The sequence below is a fragment of the Mchenga conophoros genome, linkage group LG7 (genome assembly GCF_057382185.1).
Source record: "Mchenga conophoros isolate Kocher_MC1m ecotype Shallow Benthic linkage group LG7, M_conophoros_male_GT1.1, whole genome shotgun sequence".
NCBI classification, from domain to species: Eukaryota; Metazoa; Chordata; class Actinopteri; order Cichliformes; family Cichlidae; genus Mchenga; species Mchenga conophoros.
In genome coordinates, this window is record NC_140532.1 from 1,129,217 (window position 1) to 1,152,144 (window position 22,928).

A 22,928-nucleotide genomic window follows, 5' to 3' on the forward strand; every position below is an offset into this window, starting at 1 on the left:
CACCCACGTACGTGTGGAAGCTGCAGACTTATACACAACCTCGTGCACACACAGAGTTCAGGAGCGTCGTTTGCAACCTTGGATATGGAAACACTGGCCTCTATCACTCTGCTGGATCACACCAAGAGCTTTTATACATTTGACCTTTCTGTGCGTAGCTGCCTCCTTCTCTTTTGCAGACACCGTTATTTTTATGGAAACGTGCCCTCTCACTGTTTCTCACCTTAGGAGCAGGTGAAACCTCGGCCTTCTTTCCTGCTGCGCTGGTTTCAGGACTGATCTCCGGATGATCCGTCTGGACGTGGTTCTCCAAGTCCTCCAGGCTTTCAAACTTCACCCCGCACTCTGGACACCTCAGCCCAGCCGCGGCCTTCTCCGCCTGCGCGTCCCCGGGCGTGACGGCTCCTCCCTGGCTGGGACTCTGGCCGTTCGTGCCCCTGATGTGATTTGAGCATTTGATTTGTTTTAGCTGATTTCAGTGATTCTAACTGATGCTAAACAAAAAGGATTTCTTCACTAACTTTGGTAGTTTTAGGAAGTATCTGTGCAGTTTGTGACAGCTGGAGCAGAAAATCTGAATAAACTGGGCAGGTTTTTGAAAGATATTTCAAATATTCATATACTTTTCATAAGAAATGCACCCAATAAACGTGTGCCGAGTTACCCTGTGCCAGGCAAAGCTTCCAAACAGGAGAGGCATTCATTCTTGACTTTAGTCATTATTCTTTCCCACAGAGGGCTGAGTCATGCTGCAGCCCTGTTCACAGCATTGCTGCCTACCTGCTCATGCACCCAGCACAGAGGCCGTAAGGCAGGCCGTTGACATCCAGCTTCACCAGCTCGCCTTTGTTCTTGAACTCCTTGAGGCAGAAGGCGCACTTATACAGCTTGTGCTGCTGCAGCTGCCCATTAGGGGACGAAGAGGCAGAGCCGTTTCCTCCAGCTAGTCCTCCATTCCCGCCTCCGACCGCAGCTCCTGCCAGCGCCGCGCCCGAGGAGATCTTCTGCATGTGGAAGGTGCCGTGGATTTTCAGCTCTAGCGTGGAGGTGACCGTCTGCATGCAGACGACGCAGCGGAAGCCGGTGAGGGAGTTGCGAAGGTCGGGGTGCATCTGGCAATGCTCTATGAACTCCTCTTCGCTCTGCAAGGGCATCTTACAGATTCGACAGGTTCCCGTGTCCAAGCTTTTACTGTGGGTCACCTGAAGAGAGGGAGCACAGACGATTAACATGACCGTGACCAGTTACAAGACACGGCGTTGCTTTTTTCAGTAACGAGTATCCTAACTAATCACTATTCCTATCGTTACAACGCCGTTACCGTTACTAACAAGAAAACTGAAGCTGTGTTCAGTTTATCTTATATCAGCTGCAAAGAAGTAGCTGTAAGTAACCCTTTTTTGAAGAAGTAACTAGTAACTGTAATTAATTACTTTTTCAAAGTAACTTGCCCAACACTGACCGTGACACATCAAAACACCTCAGACGAAGAAGTCATTTTGATAAAAGCTCAACATCAGCATCACTGATAAGTGACGAAGGCTGCGTAACAAACCGCCTCTCTGAGGAGTATCGAGCTCTAAATTCAAAGCAGCCAAAGACGAGTCAGGATCCAAATCTAGGCGCAGAAAGAGAAAAAACGTCGCACACGCAGAAACGTGTCTGCACCGCTGCACCTGCTGCTGGAAAGTACTTGTCACAAGTCTGAAGTACCTTGTGCTCGGTGAGGGTCAGCAGAGAGGGGAAGCGCTCGCCACAGATGGGACACATGTAGTGTTTGGCGGGGCCGCGGTGCGTCTGAGCGTGCTCACGAAGCCCGTTCTCAGAGAAGAAGGTTCGGGAGCACACGTTGCACTTGTGGTTTCCTTTGATGAAGTCCGCCTTCTTCTTTCGAGAACCTGTTGTACAAAATTAAGACGCATAATCACAAATACGATAACAACACAGAGGACTCGCTTCCTGACGATGACAGAGTACGACAGCATCGTTACCGGCGTCGTCTTCTCCCGGCCGGATGTTGTGGTCACGCAGTCGGTGGTTCTGCAGCAGGGACTCCATGGTGTAGGCAGCGCCGCAGATATCGCAGGCGTACATGGGCTCTGAATTATCCAGCTCCTCCTCTCCTCCGCTCGCCTCGTGGCTGTTGGCTGCATCTCCCCCCTGGCTCGACCCTCCTCCCACCGCTGCGCTCTTCAGCAGCATGTTCTGCAAGTCGGCTTGCTCGGCAGCTGCAACCGTCGCTCTCTCCACGCTTCCTGCTCCTCCGTTGCCACTTCCTCCTCCTCCTCGCTTGGAGGTCTGCGCCAAACCGTTAGGCGTCCCGTTCTGGCTCCCGCTGCTCCCGGTGCCGCCTCCATTGCCGGTGATGTTGCTGCCATCGAAGACGCAGTGCTTTTCTCTCAGGTGTCTCTCCAGCAGTGAGATGGCGTGGAAAGCTTTGCCGCAGAAGCGGCACGTGAACTTCTTGCTGTGCGTGGTGATGTGACACTGGAGCTCCACTTCTGTTCCAAAGCTCTCCCCGCAGAAGATGCACTTCCGGGGCTTGAGTCCTGTCAGTCAAAGATCAAGTTATCGTGAAGATGAATCCGTGGCACAGGAACGGGAAATATCAGACATTCTTTTCACATCGTAATCGTGTATTTGTTAAACGTAACGCGGCACAGCTGGACAGTACCTGCACCGAGACCTCCCGGGAGGCCCGACCTTTGGCCCAGATGGTTATGTTTAACGTGCAGCTGAAGATCCGTCTCCTTCCTAAAGTCCCAGGCACAAGCTGTGCAGCGAAACAGCTTCTTCTCGTTGCTGTGCTTCACTGCCAAATGCACCTGGATGTGAGGCCAGAGAAACAAACTCTTGAGCAGATAAACTTTGCATCTTTCGGGATTCGTGTCTGCAAAAGGTCACACTCAACAACGAGCCACGTGTCGTTTACCTGTATAGACACCTTGGAGTCAAAGACCTCCTGGCAGAGAGTGCAGTGGTACAAGACAAACGTGTGCATGTCGAGCAGGTGTTTCTGCAGGTCGTCCACCGACGAGAACTGTTTATCGCAGCTCTCGCACACATACTGGGTGGACGTGGTGGTGTAGTGTACCGTCAGGTGTTGGAGCAACGCCTCCTGTGACTCAAAGTCCTCCTTGTTGCACTGGGGGCAGGACTGGCGCCTCAGCAACATCTCCAGGTGCGACTTGAGGTGGGCCTGGAAACCCTCAAAACTAGCAAACCGCAGATCGCACTGGTTGCAGGGATAATCTCCGTTGCTCCCCATGGATGGAGTGGAGTCCCCTCCGAGCCTGTGGCGTTTCGGGGAGGAGATCTCGACGTCCGACGAGGCGGGGCTCAGGTCTGCGACTTTGGCTTGCCGTTTGTTGTTGGCCAGCGGGATGTTCTTGTGGTTCTCCTTTATGTGCTTGGTGAGCTTGAGGAGTGAGCCGAAGATAGGAGAGTTGGTGCAGTAAGGGCAGGAGTAAACCTGTGCGTGGATAATAACTCTTTACTTTTTTTAAAGATTATGATGCAATACGCCGAGTCGTCACACAGCGACCGACAAAAGTCATTTCAACCACTGCGAGCTTACAGACAGAATCACGTCAGTGTGTTAATGAGTTATGAACGCTGGCTAACAGCTACTCGAAGTGTCTTTGTAGTGTGAACAGTGTGTCAAACAGCAGCAGGTTTCAGTGTTTCCACTGTGAACTGTGGGTTAAAAAGTCTCAGTCCGACTAACAAACGACACGATACGGGAACTGAATAACTAACGAGGAGGGCGAGCTGCGTTTCTTCTTCTTACTGGTTACACTTAACAGATTTTACAGTTTTTCCTCACCTCCATGAAGGACTGAGATCCAGCCTGAAGTATGGGAGACTCGAGTTTGGCCACCGCTCCACCTGATGCACTTCCTCCACCTGTTGCGGAGGTGCAGTGTGTCTGCTGAATGTGCTCCGTCAGCGAGGACTCTGTCAGGAAACCCATTGAGCACTGGTTGCAGAAGAAGGCATGGTTCCCTTCTAGGATGGAGAAGCTCACTTTAATCGTTGCAGCAACAACAGTCACAGGAAATGATGACACTGTACTTAACACCATGTAACCGACAAGCAGCTCACAGCTGACCTGATGCAGTTCATGCTTAACCCTTTAAGACCGACCATAGAACCAAGTCCACCAGAGCTTATTTTATATGTTTACATGCTGTGGAGCCATTTTTGGGAGCATTTCAAGTTGCTATACATCAATACAACCATTATAGCCCAGATTTGAATAATATGTCTGCATTAAGTGCATAGTGATTACATAAATTGCAAAAAACTACAAAAAAATTGAAAATCGTTTTTGCTTTTTTAACATATATTTGTAGTTAGAGAAATTTAAGAGGCTTATCCCTCAAAACTGTAAATACAAACAAGTTGCACAAAATAGTTTCCCACCACAGGAAATTTATTTTGAGTGTCTTCATAGTTTTATTTTTGAAATACACCAATTTTTATACACTGCAGGAAAAACGAAAATAAATATTATAAAAAAGCAGCATGTGCATCAAAATAAACTATTTCCAGCAGTGCAATAAGAGTCCTCAGCATCCCAGAAACCACACAGAAAGACATAAAGTCAAACATAACTTTTAAAAACACCAGTATAGGCTCATGAGGCCCTGATGGTAAAAAACTACATTTCCGCGAAAATGACGTCACTTCCGGTTTCAGGCAGGTCATGGCGGACATGCGATAGTTTGCGCTGACGTCTATTCCAACGTAGGAAGGGTTACAAACAGCTGATGGATCAGCAAAGCGCGTTTCTGGAATATTATGTTTTTGTTCCTGCAAGTGCTTTTTATGATGTTTTGCAAAGCTTTATGTGGAAGGAAACCGTGACCGAGGACAAGCTGATGGCATCAGATGTAAGTACAACTCCTCCGGTTTCATATGCAAAATTTTTTATTGCACTAGCTTACGTGGTTGCAGAGCTACCGGGATTTAAAAATAGTTACGCAAAACAGAGCGTGCCCGCTCCGACCGGCTTTAAAGGGTTAAACACACCTAGTGTGGTGGATCCTGCCATGATGCCACCGGGCAGGCAGTGGGAAACCCTGATGTGCTCTTGCAGAGAGTTGATGTCCCCGAACATGTCGGGACAGTAGTTGCAGTGGAACGCCGTGACGTTGGTGAACTGCAGCAGAGGAAAAGCCGCCGCCGCCGCACCCACCGTTCCTCCGCTCGCACGGTGAGCTTTGCGCACGTGCTCGTTGAGGTTGTAGAGCGTCGGCAGAGTTTCCAAGCAGAGCTGACACGTGTGGCTCTGTTGCGGCTTATCTGCATGGATGGTCTTCAAGTGGATCTCCAGCACTGCCAGACTGTGGAAGTCTCTCTTTGAGCAGTAAGGGCAAGAGTACGTCACTTTACCCCAGGATCCTCCCCCGCCTGCACAGACACAAAGGGTACTTTAGTGAGACTAACTGGTAACTGTGCAGTTACTTTGGAGATAAGTGGCTAACGCACCTCCGCCTTGATGGCCCAGGTTTATCCCCACGTCCTCGCCGGTATCGCCGCCTCTCCTGCGGCTGCGTTCGCTGCCCTGGCCGTGCTTTAGTGTGGAGTCGGGGGTGGAGCCTCTCTCCAGGCTGGCGCTGGAGTCTGGAGTGGCTGAGCTCATTGAGGCGACGCTGCCCAGCGCTGGGTCGGGACTGGCAGCGCTGTGATTAGACGAATCGGGCTGGCGATGGCTGTCTAGGTGGCAGTACACGTCCTCGACGGAGGGGAACTGCTCCGAGCAGACCGGGCATCTGTGGACACAGAAAAGGCCAGAGGTGAGTAATGGTTATCAAAGTGGTGAGCGGAGAAGATTGAGAGGTAAAGCTCTGCAGTACTTGTGTTTGCGGTTAGCGTGCTGCGTTTCAATATGCGTGAGGAGCGAAGCCTCGTCAAGGAAGATCTCAGGACAGTGGATGCACTGCAGGTCGGCCCGGTCCGACAGCTGGGGGTGTCTGGTCAGGACGTGTTTTTCCAGCTCGTCGGTCTGACTGAACGTCTCCTCGCAGTAATCGCACATGTACAGGTCCTGCTCCAGGTCGCCGTCTCCTCCCGCTCCCTTCTTTCCTCCATCTCTCTCGCTCCTCAGAGCGAGATGCTCTCTGTTCTTACGGTGAGCCTGCGGAGTCAGACATTCAGACGCGAGGACGCACGTGCAGGAACAATACTCGCATGCAGTCGTGCAGTGCACCTCATGGTCAGTGCCACAGGTAACACTTACCTGCATGTGGCTCTGCAGCGACGAGGTGGAGGAAAAGCCACGCTTACACACACTGCACTTAAACGGTTTGCTGGAGCTGGGCGGGGCATTGAAACAAGAATCAGCACCGATTCTGAGCGCTTTATTGTGCTGACAGGTTCAGAAGCAGTTACCTGTGCGTCTTCAGGTGGATCTTTAGGTGATCAGAGCGAGAGAAAGCAGCCTCACACTCCTGACAGCTGTACTTCTTATCTCCTGAATCATTGAAAGGCAAAAGCTTCACTGATGATGTTAAAGCAGAAACTAGACCTACAGTTTTCCTTCCTCTCTGCTTCATCGAATAACAACTTCACAAACATCATAGTTTGTAGTTCTCAGACAATCCTGACATGTAGGATTAAAAACAGGGATAGAAGACGTGCCGGAGAACTGAAACGCTGGCCAGCAGCTCGTCTCAGGCGAGATGTCCGGACGTACCTGTGTGGAGCTTGACGTGGCGGTCTCGGCTCCGCTTGTGTTTAAACAGACGGCTGCAGAAGGTGCACTTGAAAGGCAGCTTGTCGCTGTGGATCTGCTCGTGTCGCTTCAAGTAGCTCAGGCGGCTGAGAGAGACCAGCAACAACGTTTATTGTGTTATTGCAGCAACACTTACAGTGATTTAACAAAAGCACCGTGTCAAAGTAACTGGATGTATCAGACATCTACGAACCGTCTTTACAAAGCGTTGGTTGGAAAAGGACGCTAGCGAGGACAGAGTGGGTAATACAGAGGATGATGATGATGATGACGGTGTGTGCGTGACAGCTGTTCTTAAAATGGTTCTTGACTCAGTCCCCCGAGAGGTGAGTGAGAAACGCATTCACCTCACTCCCTTTACTGTTTGCCTTAGTGGTCCGTGTGTTACCATGGCGATACTGAGAATGCACGCTGATTTTCATAAGCATGGAGATGCATCTGAACGTGTTACCGTTTCCTTCTACTACCTGCAGACGTTTCCGAAGCCAAAAATCTGAACGTGGTACCTGAAGGACTTGTCACAGAACTGGCACGGGTACGGCAGGCCCGCTCCTCCCTCCTCCTCGCCGCCAGTGGCCATGCCAAGGTCACAGCAGCCATCGGGTATCTGCGAAGGCGATGCCACATCCTTACTGGAGGGCGAGGAAGGCACCCAGGATAAACCTGCTGGGTCATCATCACCGTCTGAGACAGGGAGACACAGAAAGTTTACAAGGAGTAACTGCGCCCCCCTTTTTTAAAATCACAGCTGCAGATCAGCGAGTAAAAACTAACCCCATCAGAAACAGCGGGGAAACAACACTTTCACCTTTCTTGGAAGGCAAAAGGGGGAGAAAGAGTCTGCGGAAGGTAAAAACATACAAATACAAAGACGAAAACAGGAGGATGGAACGAAACTGAAGGTAGAGAGAGAACCAGAGCCGCTCGGGCATCAGCAACATCTAAATAGAAAGCTCCAAGAACTACGTATCCCCGAAGGAGCCCAGAAATAAGGACAGAGTGTATTTTCTCTCCCTTCGTTCTCCCTCGTTCCCTCCTTCTCCTCGCCTCCCTCCTCCCCCGTACCTCCGTCTGTCCCCGAGGACCATAGATCCGCCTCATCATATTTTCATTAGGGCCTTGGCAGATTGAAACGTCGCAAAAGCGATTAGATGATGTGGAGAGCAGAGCGGAAAGATGGCGATATTCACTCCCTTTATCTGTCATACATAGGAGATTATGCACTGCTCTTTTCCTGTTTTCCTCCCTCGCTCTCCTTCTTTCTCCCTCCTGTGCAGTCTGGCACAGAGGCGACAAAAAGGCCACGACTCCTTTAATAGACACTTCAGAATGGATTTGAGGCGACAAAAGAGAGGGCTGAATAATGCTTGATATTGTTCTGTTTCTCTTTGTGCGCTCTGCGACGGAGCACAGCGTGGCTATTTAGCATTTGCCTGAAAAATGTAAAGGAGCGAGGAGATCAGAGAGGAAAGGAGACGTTGTTGTCTTTGCTTTTATCTGACGGCTTTATCAACTGGGCCAGCAACCAATCACAGAGAAGACATTTGTGCCAAGATTCACTACGAGCGCAATATTTCTGCAGCCCGACGCCCTGTGTGCGTTACACAAATCTCTCCCAGCACACACACATGCACGCACGCACATGCACGCACGCACATGTGCACACACACCCACACGTGCACACGCATCCACATGCACGCATGGACACACACATGCACACGCATCCACATGCGTGCACACACACACACACACGCACATGCCCGCACGCACATGTGCACACGCACCAACCATCTACAATGTGTGTGTGGCGGCTCTGCTGTGGATTGTGTCTCACTGAGAGGGAGTGGAAACAGTGTGATGAATCGACCGTGGGGTAAATGTCGGCACGGCGATGAGCAAATAGGATTCTGTGAGACTTAGATTCTGGGATTACTTAGTGTGACAGATTCATGAGTGGGAGATTCTCCAAATGGACCAGAACCAGTATAATGGACTGAGTGGAACTCACGGTCTCATGATGGGGGGCAAAACCCCCAATAACTGCTACTGTGACAAAAAAGTTCTTCATGTGTCACTGAAGTTCAGCCTCCACGGACATCAACAGACAACCGTATTTAAGGCTCTGCTGTCACTCCACAGGACACAGGACTCAGAACGCTTACTGACGCCGTCTCACTCATTCTCTGTCAAACACGACTCGGGTGGAGATAAAGAAAAGGAGTGAGTGTGTGCTCGCCACCTTACAGCCGTGTGAGAAAAGTGGCAAAAAGGAAGTAAATAACCCCCAGCCACCCCTTCAAAAGAAAAGTCTGTGTGGACGCACGCTGGTCATTAAAGGCATGTATGAGTCAGTCAGTGGTAACGCTTCTGAGGTGGGAAAGTGGCTGAACAGAGACAGGAGGGGAGATTGCACCGCGGAGATTTAGTTCGAGCAAGAGGGTGAAATCACTTTTTGAGGGGGGGGTGTCGCGAAAGAAGGGGAGGAGAGATTAGCGTCATTAAAGAGCCCTAATCCTCTGACTAGCGTGGCTGGCGCTAAAATGGAGGATCACACGGCTTTTTAACGGCGCCTTTGTCAGTCGGCCACGAGGGGACCTGGCAAGACAAGGCCGCGTGGCAAACTGGGAGAAACTGGAGGATGGGGAGGGGGGGCGAAGAAAATTTCAATGAAAAGTTAAATTAGAGAAGAAACCTCGAGAGGAGGCGAGATGAGGAGGACGGATGGGGTGGGGGGAGTAGAGAAAGTGTTGAAGGAGAAAAAATAAGAGAAACAGGCGGACGCCGACACACGCTGTTCCTGCCCCCGTCTCCTCCTCCTCCTCTCTGTTCTTCTCTGGCGAATGAAAACGAACGAGCGGAGCGACCACGGGGCCCCAACCGCTCCGCTCCGCTTTATCTCTCACTCTGCAGTCTTCTCCTTTCCCATCCATTCCCTCTATTCTTCCTCCCTCCCTCTGTCCTCAGCAGTCCCTCTCCTCTTCCGTCTTCATCTCTCTTCCACTCCCTCCCTCCGTCACCTTTCATGTTGTTACTCATTATAGCACTGACATCTCTCCCTCTGTCCCTCCATCTCTCCCACCGTTCCTCCCCTACTGGTGTTGGCCTTCACCCCCGTGTCTCGGCCTGGACGGGACCGAGGGAGAGAAGGCGGGGGAGGATGTTCCAGATGGACGGACTCTGAACTCCAAAAGAGAGAGAAAAGATGGTGGGATGAAAGAGGAGACGAAAACGAGGAGAGGAGAGGACCTATGGGTGTGCACTAAAAGATGGAAAAGAGCAGACAGAAAGTTAACGGACCGCCCGAGTCTACCTGAAATGACAGACGAGCGCACAAACAGACACATGCAAACAACACACCCACACTCCCCGCGTGTCTCTCTAATAGGCTAGACAGCGCGGCAACGTGTGGAGGACGCAGCCTCGGTGAAACGCTGTAATGAAGAGACACACACGCTGATCGACTTTATGTTCCTGCCTCCCCCATCCAAATTCAGCAAGTTTGTCATAACTGTCACACACACAGAGAAATCTGATCAAAGCCGCAAAATCTAAATTTAAAAGAAACTTTGGAGACGTCGAGGTCTTCGTATGCAACGATTAGAGCTGCCGATAATTACTGGAAACCCTAAAAATAAAAACCAGCAGGTACATCTGAAATATCGCATGTGTGGCTGCGGTGCAGCGACTGATGAAATGAGTCAATGAGCTGACAGCCAAGAACAACTCGGGTTCATTTAGCTAGCCCCGGATAACGATGTCGGCTAAATGCCTGAAATGGAAATACAATCCATGTACGTCACGCTTTCGCTCTTTTATACGTCTTTGATGTTTGAATCAAAGACGCTCAGCTGGTAGCAGCAAAAGGCTTTCAGGTCCCAAGGCTGCTACGAAAGCTGAAACTGCCTAAGATACTGAAGTGATATTATCAATGAATAAAAAAGTCATCTGTTAGGTTAACCTCCCAATTAGCTGTCAGAATAAAATATTATTCAAATAAAAAAGCATAAATTGGAGTGAAGGACACCAGTGAGCTGGTATGGTCGAATATTCTCTTTAATTCTAATTTTGCATGAGTGGATGAGAGAAAGTCGGACAGGGCTGCTATTCCAAGCATCCCAGGTACAGACTTGTTCTCCCCCTCTCTTCCTTACGGCCCAGTTCCTCCCAGTCCAACTCTCCACTCCACCTTTGAGGCTGGCCATCAGCCCAGACCTGCACCTTTACCCCACAAGACCCCCGCTGACCTTATCCCTCCATCCCTCTCTCCCTCTTCATCCTGCCTCCATCCGCTCCCTAGGCCCCCTCCGATGGCCCCAGGCTGCCCCAGGCGTGCACACACACTCACCACAGGGGGCAGAAAAACAACTTCCACCCTTGGCTCACTCTGGGCAGCCCAGCACACACTCATTCTGGCTCTGACCATCTCACATATGCACACAAACACAATTAAAGCCTGACTCAAAATCCCACACTGAAGTAAGTTTGATCAAATCAAATCAAATCACTTTTATTGTCACATCACATGTGCAGGCACACTGGCACAGCACATGCGAGTGAAATTCTTGTGTGCGAGCCCCACAAGCAACAGAGATGTGCAAACACAACAACACAAACGAGCAAAATACAAGAATGGCCAACCTGAAACTAATAATGATGAGAAACGTGTCATCATTCGTGCACCCTTCGTTCACGTGAACAACATCCTGCAGCTTAAAATAACAGCATCGTCTCAGACCCATGTTGAAAATCATTTCGACGGGCCGCAGCATACACCTGACGATTACATTTCACTAATAAATTGCACAATTTGTGTGTTTTGCTCCGAAAAAGCAGGCTTGATCGCATTTACTGAGGGAGGCTGCTTATTACTTTGTTTGGCTGTGATGTTGGACGTGGAGTCGCAGTCGTGACTTGACAGTAACGTACGAGCTTTAACGTGCAGCAATAATCGGACGCTTTGTCCCACATGCTGCACTAGCCAATCGGCACAGCCAAACAAGACAATAGAAGAAAGATCCCTACCTGGCTCTGTGATTAGCATGCGAGTTGACATGGCAACCAGTCAGCTGTGCTTAGCTGACTGGTTGCCATGCATCGAGATTTGCACAGTAGGACTTTTACTTTGACCAGTCAGATTGTTGGAGTGAAACTAACAATGCTTCGTCTTATTTTCATAACCAGCGAGTACCGCAGATAAAATCATGACCAGCTTCTGACTCTTTCTCTTGAGCATGCACCCCCCCACACACACACACACTCAACTGGTGAAGCGGTTTACACATATGCGGACCCGGCTGCATCCCTGGCCTACGCTCCGAGGACCCACAGTCCTCTGCTGCTGTCCTCGCAGCTCACACGGGACGCAGTCTGTCGGGAAAAACGCACACAAATGGATACGCGCACGAGCTACAGCGAGGACAGACAGCGTGGACAGACAGCGAGGACAGACAGCGTGGACAGACAGAGAGGACAGACAGCGTGGACAGACAGAGAGGACGCTGCGGCAGTCTGTCCGGGGCTCAAGCCCGCGAGAACACGACGGATGGACACGCACAGAAACACATGCATTCACACGCTCTAAGCAGGCGACGGGGACCCTCACCTCCTGCCCTGGGAATGGGTCCGGCTGCTTTGGACGCTTTTGGGCGCCAACTGCTCCATATGGGCAGTGTGTGTTTGTGTGTGTGTGCAAGTGTGTTTGAGGGCAGAAGGTTAGGGGCAGGGGGCTAAGGATGGGGGTGGGTGGACAGCGGGCTGGCAGATGACAAGTTTGCCCCGAGTATACAGCATAAAAAACGCTACACAAATATCAAATAGTGCATTACACACACACAGAGCAGCTCAACAATCTAAGACAAGGTCAGCGCAGGTCATACAAACAAATACTGAAATGCACATAAAGAAGTATGTGAGGATTAACGCGCTCAGCTCTGTGGTTCAGCTGCTGAATGAGCTTTCAAAATGTATGCGAGCGCATTTTAGGGGCTATCAGAGTAAGAACCTGTGACATTACTGCCATCGATACGACCAGCAGCGCCACAAATACAGCGTGCTTGGAAACATCGTCTTTGATGGCAATCAAGAAGCCAATAAAGTGATGGAAAAAAGCCGCGTACATAAAGAGGTACACGCAACGTCTGGTCTGTCTCTCCCACGCAGCATGTGGCAGAGGAGGTCTCACATCTGCTTCCTCTTAACCACACTTCCCTCTTTTTTTGTATCCTCTCCATCTTCAGACTCCTTCTCCTTTAATCTCACCGTGCCCCGTTTCCCTTTGCATATTTACTTCATCAACTCTCAGTCGAAAACGCCGAGCGAGGCACCTAAACCGGGAGAGTCGGCGGCTGCGTTCCCCGTGCGGCGAGCTCCTCGTCCCTCCGTCCATCTCGTCTGCTGTTTGTTCACTCAGAAATGAGAACCAGCTGTCAGGCAGAGTGTTAGACAAACAACAACACCGTGCCAACGCACACATACACAACATATGCACGTGTTTTCATGAAGACACACACACACACACAGAGTGGTGTGATCCCATTGTGTGCATGCCGGCGGCCATATCATCTATTTATAAGAATGAGGTTTGGTGGACTGGCAGACCGCTCACTAACCTAGAAACACATTCACCTGAGTCACACACACACACACACACACACACACACACACACACACAAACACACACACACACACACACACACACACACACACACACACACACACACACACACACACACACACACAAGGAGGCTCTTGGACATTTACTGAAACACCCACATAACTGCAATAATACGCACAGTTATACGAGGAGCCAAGTTATATTTCAAAGCATCGTTAGTGTTGCCTTGTGAATAATAACGGATAATTAGTGTTTAGTGAGAACCACACACAGGATCATGTGTGCATTCATCATTTTAAACAAACTGCATCTGCTATAAATGGATGTGACTGATGTATCAACAACACACACACACACACACACACACACACACACACAGGTCCGCCCACATTCGCCTACGCGTACGTGGGACCTATAAATAAGTGATGCAGGCAGCTGGAGCTTGCCGTTGAAAACTCAAACACAGTTACACACATAGACTCAGGTAAACAAACACACTCATCTCTCTATATGTAACACAAATACACATGCACGCAGTGTTTACAAGCCTCTCCATCTAGAGCAAAGTAACTGAGGCTTCCAAGTGAGGGATCAGAGGAGAGAGCAGGAAAAATGAGGGATAAAGAGACAGAGAGGCTCCTGACGTCCCGGGGGGGCAACAGCAGAGGGGGGGTGGTCTTGTGCCCAGGGGAAACCCGAGAGCAAGCTGTGAGAGGCGGGTACTGCCAGCCCAGCGCTCCCCTTCTGGAAAATGGGATCCTGGACAGCCCCCTACTCGCAACTCTTAAACCCCCCCATGAGAGACGCACACACACACACTGAAGAGGAGTCCCCGAGGGGGGAGCAGAGCAGAGCAGAACACCTGGACCTGCCATTACTGACACACTCAGGGATTAGTGGCACAGACGGCAGGAGAAACAGAGAATACACACTGGGACAGACACGTACACGACCGAGTGATGTGCATAAATATGCACAAACACATGCAGCCAACGACTAAAGACGAGCAAACCAAAACAACAAAGACAACTGAGCAGACATTAACTGCAACGTGTTTTATGTGACTGTTTTCACCCACCCGGACGTCCTGATTGTGATTCTGACCAAATGATTACAGCATCTCTGCTTCAAACAGGGAGATAAAATGGTACCGAGAGAGGCAACGCAAGCTTCTCACCCGAAGACATTTAATCTAATGTGTTTCATTCAGAGCTGGTGTAGATGTGAGGCCTGACAGCAGTCGCCAACATGACCCACCTCTCTCTGATATGTGTAGAATATGTGGGCGCACACAGAAATACAGCTGGTCGCCTCATCTCTGTGGTTTCACCTGAACAGAGCGCGAGTGCTGGAGAATAATTACTCGTCTATTAAACCTCTCTGTCCCTCGAGAAAGAGAAGACGACAAGCTGAGGGTCGAGGACGAGCAGAAGGGAGGAAAAAGGTGACACGGGGGGTGGGGGGGCACCAGGAGGCAGACACACAACAGAGAGACTGATCCTTAAAATACTCAAAAGTCATTGATTCATGTGATATTTAAACTAGTTAACTTTTCTCTGACAACGAACAGACTACAAACACAAACTGTACCAACATTCTTTACATTCGACGTGCAGATGTGGTTTTACAGAGATCAGAAAGGATGAAACCAGGATAAAGGTTCAGAGCGGTGGTGAAGAAGCTCTCAGAACAAACGTCCAGAAAAGAGGCTCCTGTGTGAATTAACGACCACACGCTGGCTGCAACAAAAAGCAGCGCTCAGACACACACGGAGGCACGCACACACAGAAGGTAGTGTTGGGAAGAAAGTGTGTGTGTGAGTGAGGGAGAGAGTGAGGTGTGTAAATGTGTGTGTGAATGGTGACATGAAACAGATCAAAGGGGGGGAGAGGTCGGCAGGGCAAAGTCGGGGAAAGACAGAAAGACGGAGGCCGGGGGGTCCCGTAATTACAACCTACATCCGCCAAGCTGAGCCGCGCGTGTGTGTGTGTTCGTGTGCGTGTGTGTGTGCAAGCGTGGCTGTGGAATGAAGGAGGGTTTTGAGGGTAAATTGCTCTCTTCCACACACCTCTCTACTTTCTGCTCTCTGCTGTGTCCGCCCAACAGGAAAAGGAAAGGCGCACACACAGACACACAAAACTGCACAAACCCTGAGATATGCAAACACTTTGAAGAACAGATACAAACATCGTTTCACAAAAAGCTTCAGGTCACAACTATCACAAAGGTGTGGTATGAAACATAAGTACACGTGCATGTGGCTGCTCATAGGAGAAAATGGGATGTGCACACACACATGCGCGCACACACACACGCACGTGCGCGCACACACACAGTGGGTGGGAGTGTCTGTGGTGAAGGGGTGCAGATCAATGGAGACCACTGACTGGTTGGTCTGTGCAGCAGAAAAGCAGATCGCTCTGGGACCCAAACTATTGTACAGTACCACACTGGCTTCAAACACACACACACACACACACACACACACACACGTGTGCACATGCACACGCACAGCTATAGACCTGCAGCTGAACATTTGCACATGGACACACAGGCACAGCAAAGTCAAACATGAGCACACATTCTTTTTCTATGTCTCTCTCTCTCTCACACACACACACTCACACACACACACACACGCGCACACACACACACACACACACACACACACACACACACACTCGCACACACACACACACACACACACACACACACACACACACACACACACTCGCACACACACACACACGCACACACACACACTCACACTCACACACTCACACACTCGCACACACACACACACGCACACACACACACACACACACACACTCGCACACACACACACACACACACGCACACACACACACTCACACACTCGCACACACACACTCACACACACACACGCACACACACACACACACACACTCACACACTCACACACACACACACTCACACACACACACACACTCACACAGTCTAATAGAGGGGTGAGAGCAGAGAAATGGAACTGGCCCTTTGACTGACTGGGCTTCATTGTGCTCTCATGCCTTTCGAGGGGCCCCTTGTATGCCCACCTCTATCCCAGCCCCTGTATTCCTCCCGCTCCTCCGTGATTCGTCTCCAGCTCCTCACAACCAGCCCGTCCTTTCTCGCTGTCACTCTGCATTCCTTCATTTCTGTGACGGTTGTTTTGTTCGATGCAAACATTCAAACACAGCTGATAAAATTTCATCTGCGTTCAGTTGGTTAGTAAACTCCTTTCCCATCATGCATCAGCCAGCGCCTCCATCCAGCACAAACACCTGTAACAGATTGATCTCCCTGAGCAAACCCTGATGTCGACGTTCTCGCCCCCTCTCACTCCTTTCTCTCACTCTCTCTCATTTCCACCCCCTCCCCTCTGCAGAGCAGCAAGCTAAAAGCACAAGCATGCCCCAAAAATTAATTTAAACGAACGAATTAAATTAAAAGCAAAGCCTCGGGAGCTTTATTATGTACTAATGTTTGAACCGTTAACTTGGATTGTATTACTAAAATATGCATAATTAAGGGCTGGTGGGGCTTTTATTACGTCAAAAAAGAAGAGAGAAAAAACACATATTTCACTAATGGAACAGATTTAATGGGAAAAACTGAGTATGTGAGACGCAAAGGTGAGTAACAGAGCGGTACTCGGAGCAGTACTGGTACACGGTGGCACACAGCTAAAACCACAGTGTGTAAATCAGCTCTGATCAGCTGTTTTCAGCATGATTTAGCACATAGAAAAATCAAAGAAATCCCAAGGACGTGTGATTATTACAGCCAAATAATCAGTCACATAATTACAGTTACTGGAAACAAAAGAAGGGTGTAGTGCTGGGCGATATGGGAAAAATATTTATCATGATATGAATTATTTTATATCACGATAACGATATATATCACGATATACCACCTGACCTGCGGTCATCTGGAAAGTCCGCAGTCTGTAAACAGCGAGCGCGGCGTCTTTGTTACGCTCATGTAGGGCTGCGTATCTCTGCTCGTCCACAGCTCAGCAGCCAAGGCTTAATGCACGACACTGCAAACATCCTGCTCTACTTTGGCCCAGCATGCATCATATAAGCGAGGCAACTTGACTTTACTGAAGTGCTTACGACCGGGCATAACGTACCTCGGATCAAGGACTTTGACGAGGTCACGAAAGCCGTCCTTCTCAACTACATAAACAGGGCCATGCCTTTGCAAATGCAACGCGAGACGGCGCCTGTGATTTGTTTATGCCGCTGGGACGTTTTCTCATAAGGGCCTCGTGTGAAAGGCTGCTGTATCTTCAGCTGGTATAGTTTTTCTTTTCCCAACTTGCTCCCGTCGTTCCACAGCTTGGTTTAGCTCAAATTTTCTGGATTCTTGAGTATTCTTTTTCCTGGACCTTCTGTAGGTGATAGAAGAGATTTGTTGTGTTGCCATCGGGTCCTGGAATAGTTTTATAGCATAGCTTGCAAATGGGCGTCTTCTGCTCCGTGTTGGTGCTGTTGAACCTAAAATGTCACCAAATCACAGACGTACCCCCTCTTTTGGTAAAAGTGCTTCTTCTTGGGCTGCCTGTCTCTGCCTGTTGCATGTCCGGGCATGAAACTGCAACCTGTCGCACGTCCATCGTTTTGAGTTACCGTAAAGCATATCGCAAATCCGGGTGCACGTAAAGCAGCACCATGTCGCAAAACCACAAGATGGAGTTTCTTTGCCAAAAATATCTTTTTTTTATACTTTATTTTCTCTTGCATAAAGTTAAGAGTATGTATAGTGAGAAGACAACACTAATACATTTGCCACAGGCTATTTAACCCTTTAAGACCTGCCATAGAACCAAGTCTGCCAGATTATATTTTTTACATGCTGTAGTGCCATTTGTGTGAGCATTTCAAGTTGCTATATATCAATGTAACCGTTATAGCCCAAATTTTAATAATATGTCTGCATTAAGTCCAAAGTAACTACATAAATTGCAAAAAAGTGCAATAAACTACAAAAAATTGAAAATTGTTTTTGTTTTGTTTTTTTTACATATATTTCTAGTTAGAGAAATTTAAGAGGTTTATCCCTCAAAACTGTGAATACAAAAAAGTTGCACAAAATACGCCGCCCTTAAAGAGCTGCTTCTTCGGCGCTATGCCCTCTCCGACGCTGAACGAGCCGAAAAGCTCCTCAACCTGTCAGGCTTGGGTGGCGGTACCGCGCTCGAGCTCATGGAGAACATGCTATCGTTGCTCGGGCCAGATGACGGGGGATTCCTCTTCGCCCACCTCTTCCTCCGCCAACTACTGGCCGCCGTGAGAGCGGTCCTCGCAAACTCAAAGACGTTTCATAGAGCTGGAAAATAAATAAGCTGCAGACAGAACGTCACTTCCGGTTTCCAGCAGGTAATGGCGGACATGCGATCGTTCGCGCTGACGTCTATTCCAATGTAGGAAGTGTTACGAACAGCTGATTGGATGGCAAAGCGTGTTTCTGGAATATTATGTTTTTCTTGCTGCAAGTGCTTTTTATGCAGTTTTTGCAAAGCTTTATGTGGAAAGAAACCATGGCCGAGGACAAGCTGATGGCATAAGATGTAAGTACAACTCCTCCGGTTTCACATGCTTAAAAAATTATTGCGCTAGCTTACACGGTTCCAGTTCTACAAGGATTTAAAAATAGTCACACAAAATGGAGCGTGCCCACTCCGACCGGCTTTAAAGGGTTAATGATATATTTTATGTAACAATTTGTAAAATTAGGTTAGAAACGATAGAAGACAAATGGCACAATAGACACTTTTCTGTCATTCGCACGATATATATCGTCATGTCGCCCAGCACTAGCAGGGTGGATTCATTCTGAACCTGCTGAGAACTGGACACTCTTTCAAAAGACCAGACAGCTGTTGTGAATATATTTAGCATCGCTTCTTACTGCAGCTTGTGCTGCACGTCGTGGCTCTGATGTTGTGCAGTATTACACCTGTGCTTATGATTATACGCAGCTAAATCTCCACATATTCATGTCATAATATCTCAGTAGACATGACAACTAGAGACTGGAATTCAGCATAAAAACCTGTATTACAGTGTGAAGTGAGGTCAGGCTGTAATTCCACAAAAGTGTTGTATACAAAGCTTACATAGCATTACCACACAGAACAACTAGTATCATGTAAAGTGAACAAAAGCGGGACATGCCTGTTTGTAATCTTAAGGCTGTAGCTCACGAGGTCACCTGCTAACTGGAAGGTTTGTGGTTCGATCCCAGTCTGCAGACCCAGCTACCCTCTGATGAAGCGTGAATGAGACATGTTGTATAAAGCAAAGGCACGCTACACCAACCAGTCCCTTTTCCCAAAAATCAGGAGGATTATCTGTTCTTTAATAGGGGTGAAAATGCACAACAAGGATTATCTCTATGTTTATATCAGTGTAACAAAAACGCCCCAAAAGCAGGTCAAATCGTCAGTTAATTTGATTAATTTCCTCTCAGTTTGCACCTCTCTCTCTTTTAAATAAGTCCCACCTGCAGATGTTGGAATAAGTGACTGTGACGGTGTTTCACAAGTACTGCAGTTCACTCCTGCATCGTGTCCCACACCTAAGAGTCAATGTGATGTTTAAAAGCACCTTTAAACATCCAAATCTTTCTGATTCCTATTCTGTCAGGCAGCAGTGTTAATCCACACACACACACACACACACACACTCCCACAGCACTATCTAGCTTTCCTTAACTTTTCCCTCACACTGCTTCTCTTCTATGAGCCTGGGTGTGTTGGTGTGTGTGTCTGTGCGTGTTGTGCTGCAGAATTATTAGTCTTCTCGTCATGTCTCTGATGTGAAGCCCCCCTTATCAGCCAGCAAGCAGTAAGCCCCCCCGGCCCCCCTCTGCAGCTGTCACTACACCCCACCACCACCACCGCACACACTATTCTCCGAGGACAAACTCCCCAATACGCACACCAAATACCCACATACGCTCAAAACACGGGCGCACACAAATCTCTGTACACAAGCCTTAGCAGTTTTTGACTCACATTCGCACACACACACAATTTTATCTGCTCGTTCGCAGACCGCACGGCTTGGCAGCCTACAAGGGGGAGAAATATCCACCACCCGTTCCCCCATATCCCCCTTCAAAATCAGCCCTAGCCTCAACACAATCCCAGGAAACAGGAGCGGGGAACACAGGATGGAAGCGGGCCCACGTAACGGTGCATCTTACTCACGCCGGGCGCTCCCTCCGGCCCCCGGCCAGCAGCACAGGAAGGCCTCGGTCGGCCACTGAGCCGCTGGAGTGCAGAGTAATGCTCCAATCAAGCTGGTCTCATTAGAGTCGAAAAAAGTCGAGCGCCCGCCCGAGAAAAAGAAAGATCGACAGAGGCAATAACCACGGCAACTGGCTAATCCAGTGTAAGAGCTCTTTCTGCCTCCATCTTTCCTTGTTGTTGTTGTTTGTGTTGTTTTGTTGTTTAGTCGAGTGCCCCCTTCTTCTGCGCTTCCCGGCAGGCCTGTCTCCTGACTTATTTAGCAGTGTGTTTTCTACCATATTTGAGAAATGAAGAGCAGATTGGTTAATATTTTAAGACATCCCACTTGCAGGGTTGAGGTAGAGACAAAGATGGAAGCAGAGCTGGAGACGAGGGGAGAGGAAAGAGGGAATACGAAGGAGGAATTCTCTTGTTCCTTAACCCCGATTCTAGAATCCATGCTGGGAGCAGAAGCACGCATGAACACACAAACACACACGCAAGGAAAGCCTGCACACAACATGCTGCCTTACAACTGTTAAAGCACATCACTGTGGAGAAGGTATTAGAGAAACGTGTGTGTGTCACATCGAAGCATGATGTCTTTCACTGAGTTCATTAAAGCTACCAGTAAAAGGGTTACACAATTAGACATTTTAATAATCAGCTGCATCTGGAAACTGGTTTATTTGAGATGCCAAATAACCATGAATGAACCTGCAACAACCACACGCAGAGACAAACCTGAAGGCGTGCAACCGTCAAGAGCCTGCAAGTATCAAAACACCAGATTGTTCTTTACGTTTCTGTCTAAACCGGCGGTCGTGATAACGAGGCAGCTCCTTCACTGAGAATTAACGAAACGCTTCGATGTCGAGATATAAACTCTTTCCTTTACAAACACCTTTCACTGCAGCTGCAGCTCATTTCCTTCCTGACACACAGCAACAAATCGCTTACCTGCACAAGCCGCACAAAACATGTACAAGAAATATGCATGCCCTCATGATCGCCATGAGTACACACACACAAACACACACTTGACAATGGCTCTCCCTGTGACTTCTCAAAGTGAAGTGAATTCCAATCAGGCACTAAGCAGGACAGCTATTTCTAGGGACAAAGGACAAGGAGAGAAGTGAGGAGGGGTGGAAGGAAAGATGGAGAGGAGGGAGGGAAACAAAGGGTTCTGGTAGCACCCAGGGGAGAAGGCCCAGAGCAGCTGACGTCAGCGTCTGTGTGCTCAGTGTTGAGGTGGGGGAAACGGAGCGCGAGGTTGGCAGAGTTGGTCCTCCCCCCCCCAGGGAGGCCTTGAGGCGTGGAGAGAGTGGAGCATGGCTCCCAGCCCCCACATAACCGGGGGCCCAGACGGAAAGCCTGGCAGAAACAGCAGCTCGCTCGGTGGACACAACACTCGGTTGGTTTGAGGAGACAAACAGACTCCGCCTGACCGCTCTGTTAGTGAAATCTTTAGCTCCGTATAAGACGCGTCCGTGCTCGCTCCTTTCTCTGCGCGTCCATTCTCTCAGGCTCCTCTGCACTCTGCTACACCCCCATCCTACAGCCCCAGCCCTCTCCCCGGAGTTTTGCTTTTCTCTGACATTTGGCTGGACAAAGGCGAGTCACACCTGAGCACTGGGTTAAAACTATTATGGGCCCTCTCCCTGTGGTACACTGCCCTTTGCCACCACTGTCTGTGACTGAAACTCTGTGTGTGTGTGTGTGTGTGTGTGTGTGTGTGTGTGTGTGTGTGTGTGTGTGTGTGTGTGTGTGCCTGCACAGCTGGGTGTACCTTTGTATTAAACTTAGCATACTATGTGTTCAGATTTCCTGCATAGTGTTAGATCAAGGTAAGAAACACGAGGGCAAGGCTGAAGTAATTCATTATAACAACAGAAAAAGAGATAAAATGTAAATAGGCCATTTTTGTAATATACTGAGTAAGCTGTCACAGTGCAGGCTGCGTAAACCTTTCTAAAAGCTTAGAGTCGGGTATTCCAGGTAAGGAAGGAGAAGTGCAGGTGGAGGCCGAAGGTCCGCTCCGTCTAAGTGACGTGGGACCACGTCTGCAGTTTTTCCTATCTGGAAAAAGAATCAGAGATGCACAGATTTGGTGTTTTTCGGTCCACAATAAGACCAACGGGTACAAATAACCCAAGTTCAACAGCAAAGTACACCTGCAATCACTACGACTCTCCAGTTAAAGAAAAATATTAGAGAGTGGTGTTAATGGAAACCATTAGCTCATTAGCCACAGTAAGCTCTTTTTACAACTGTTACTAACTGTAAGTATCACAGCACTGTCCCTCGGGTGA

The 22,928-nt window shown here is 49.0% G+C and overlaps 1 protein-coding gene across 3 annotated transcripts in view; it reads right to left on the reverse strand.

Moving 5' to 3' along the window:
* znf423 (zinc finger protein 423) overlaps positions 1-22,928 on the reverse strand; it is a 130,482-nt gene that overhangs the window by 61,896 nt on the left and 45,658 nt on the right. For 2 of the 3 annotated variants that reach the window (XM_085281410.1, XM_085281411.1), the window contains exons 4-17: positions 7,246-7,423; positions 6,701-6,825; positions 6,397-6,478; positions 6,245-6,320; positions 5,862-6,142; positions 5,494-5,777; positions 5,035-5,415; positions 3,827-4,008; positions 2,933-3,472; positions 2,675-2,825; positions 1,992-2,549; positions 1,714-1,898; positions 781-1,202; positions 224-437 (exon numbers count right to left, since the gene is read on the reverse strand). In XM_085281410.1, the coding sequence (XP_085137536.1) occupies positions 224-437; positions 781-1,202; positions 1,714-1,898; positions 1,992-2,549; positions 2,675-2,825; positions 2,933-3,472; positions 3,827-4,008; positions 5,035-5,415; positions 5,494-5,777; positions 5,862-6,142; positions 6,245-6,320; positions 6,397-6,478; positions 6,701-6,825; positions 7,246-7,423 (3,659 nt within the window). The remainder of the gene's footprint in view (positions 1-223; positions 438-780; positions 1,203-1,713; positions 1,899-1,991; positions 2,550-2,674; positions 2,826-2,932; positions 3,473-3,826; positions 4,009-5,034; positions 5,416-5,493; positions 5,778-5,861; positions 6,143-6,244; positions 6,321-6,396; positions 6,479-6,700; positions 6,826-7,245; positions 7,424-22,928) is intronic. The other variant, XM_085281412.1, reaches the window with a different exon arrangement.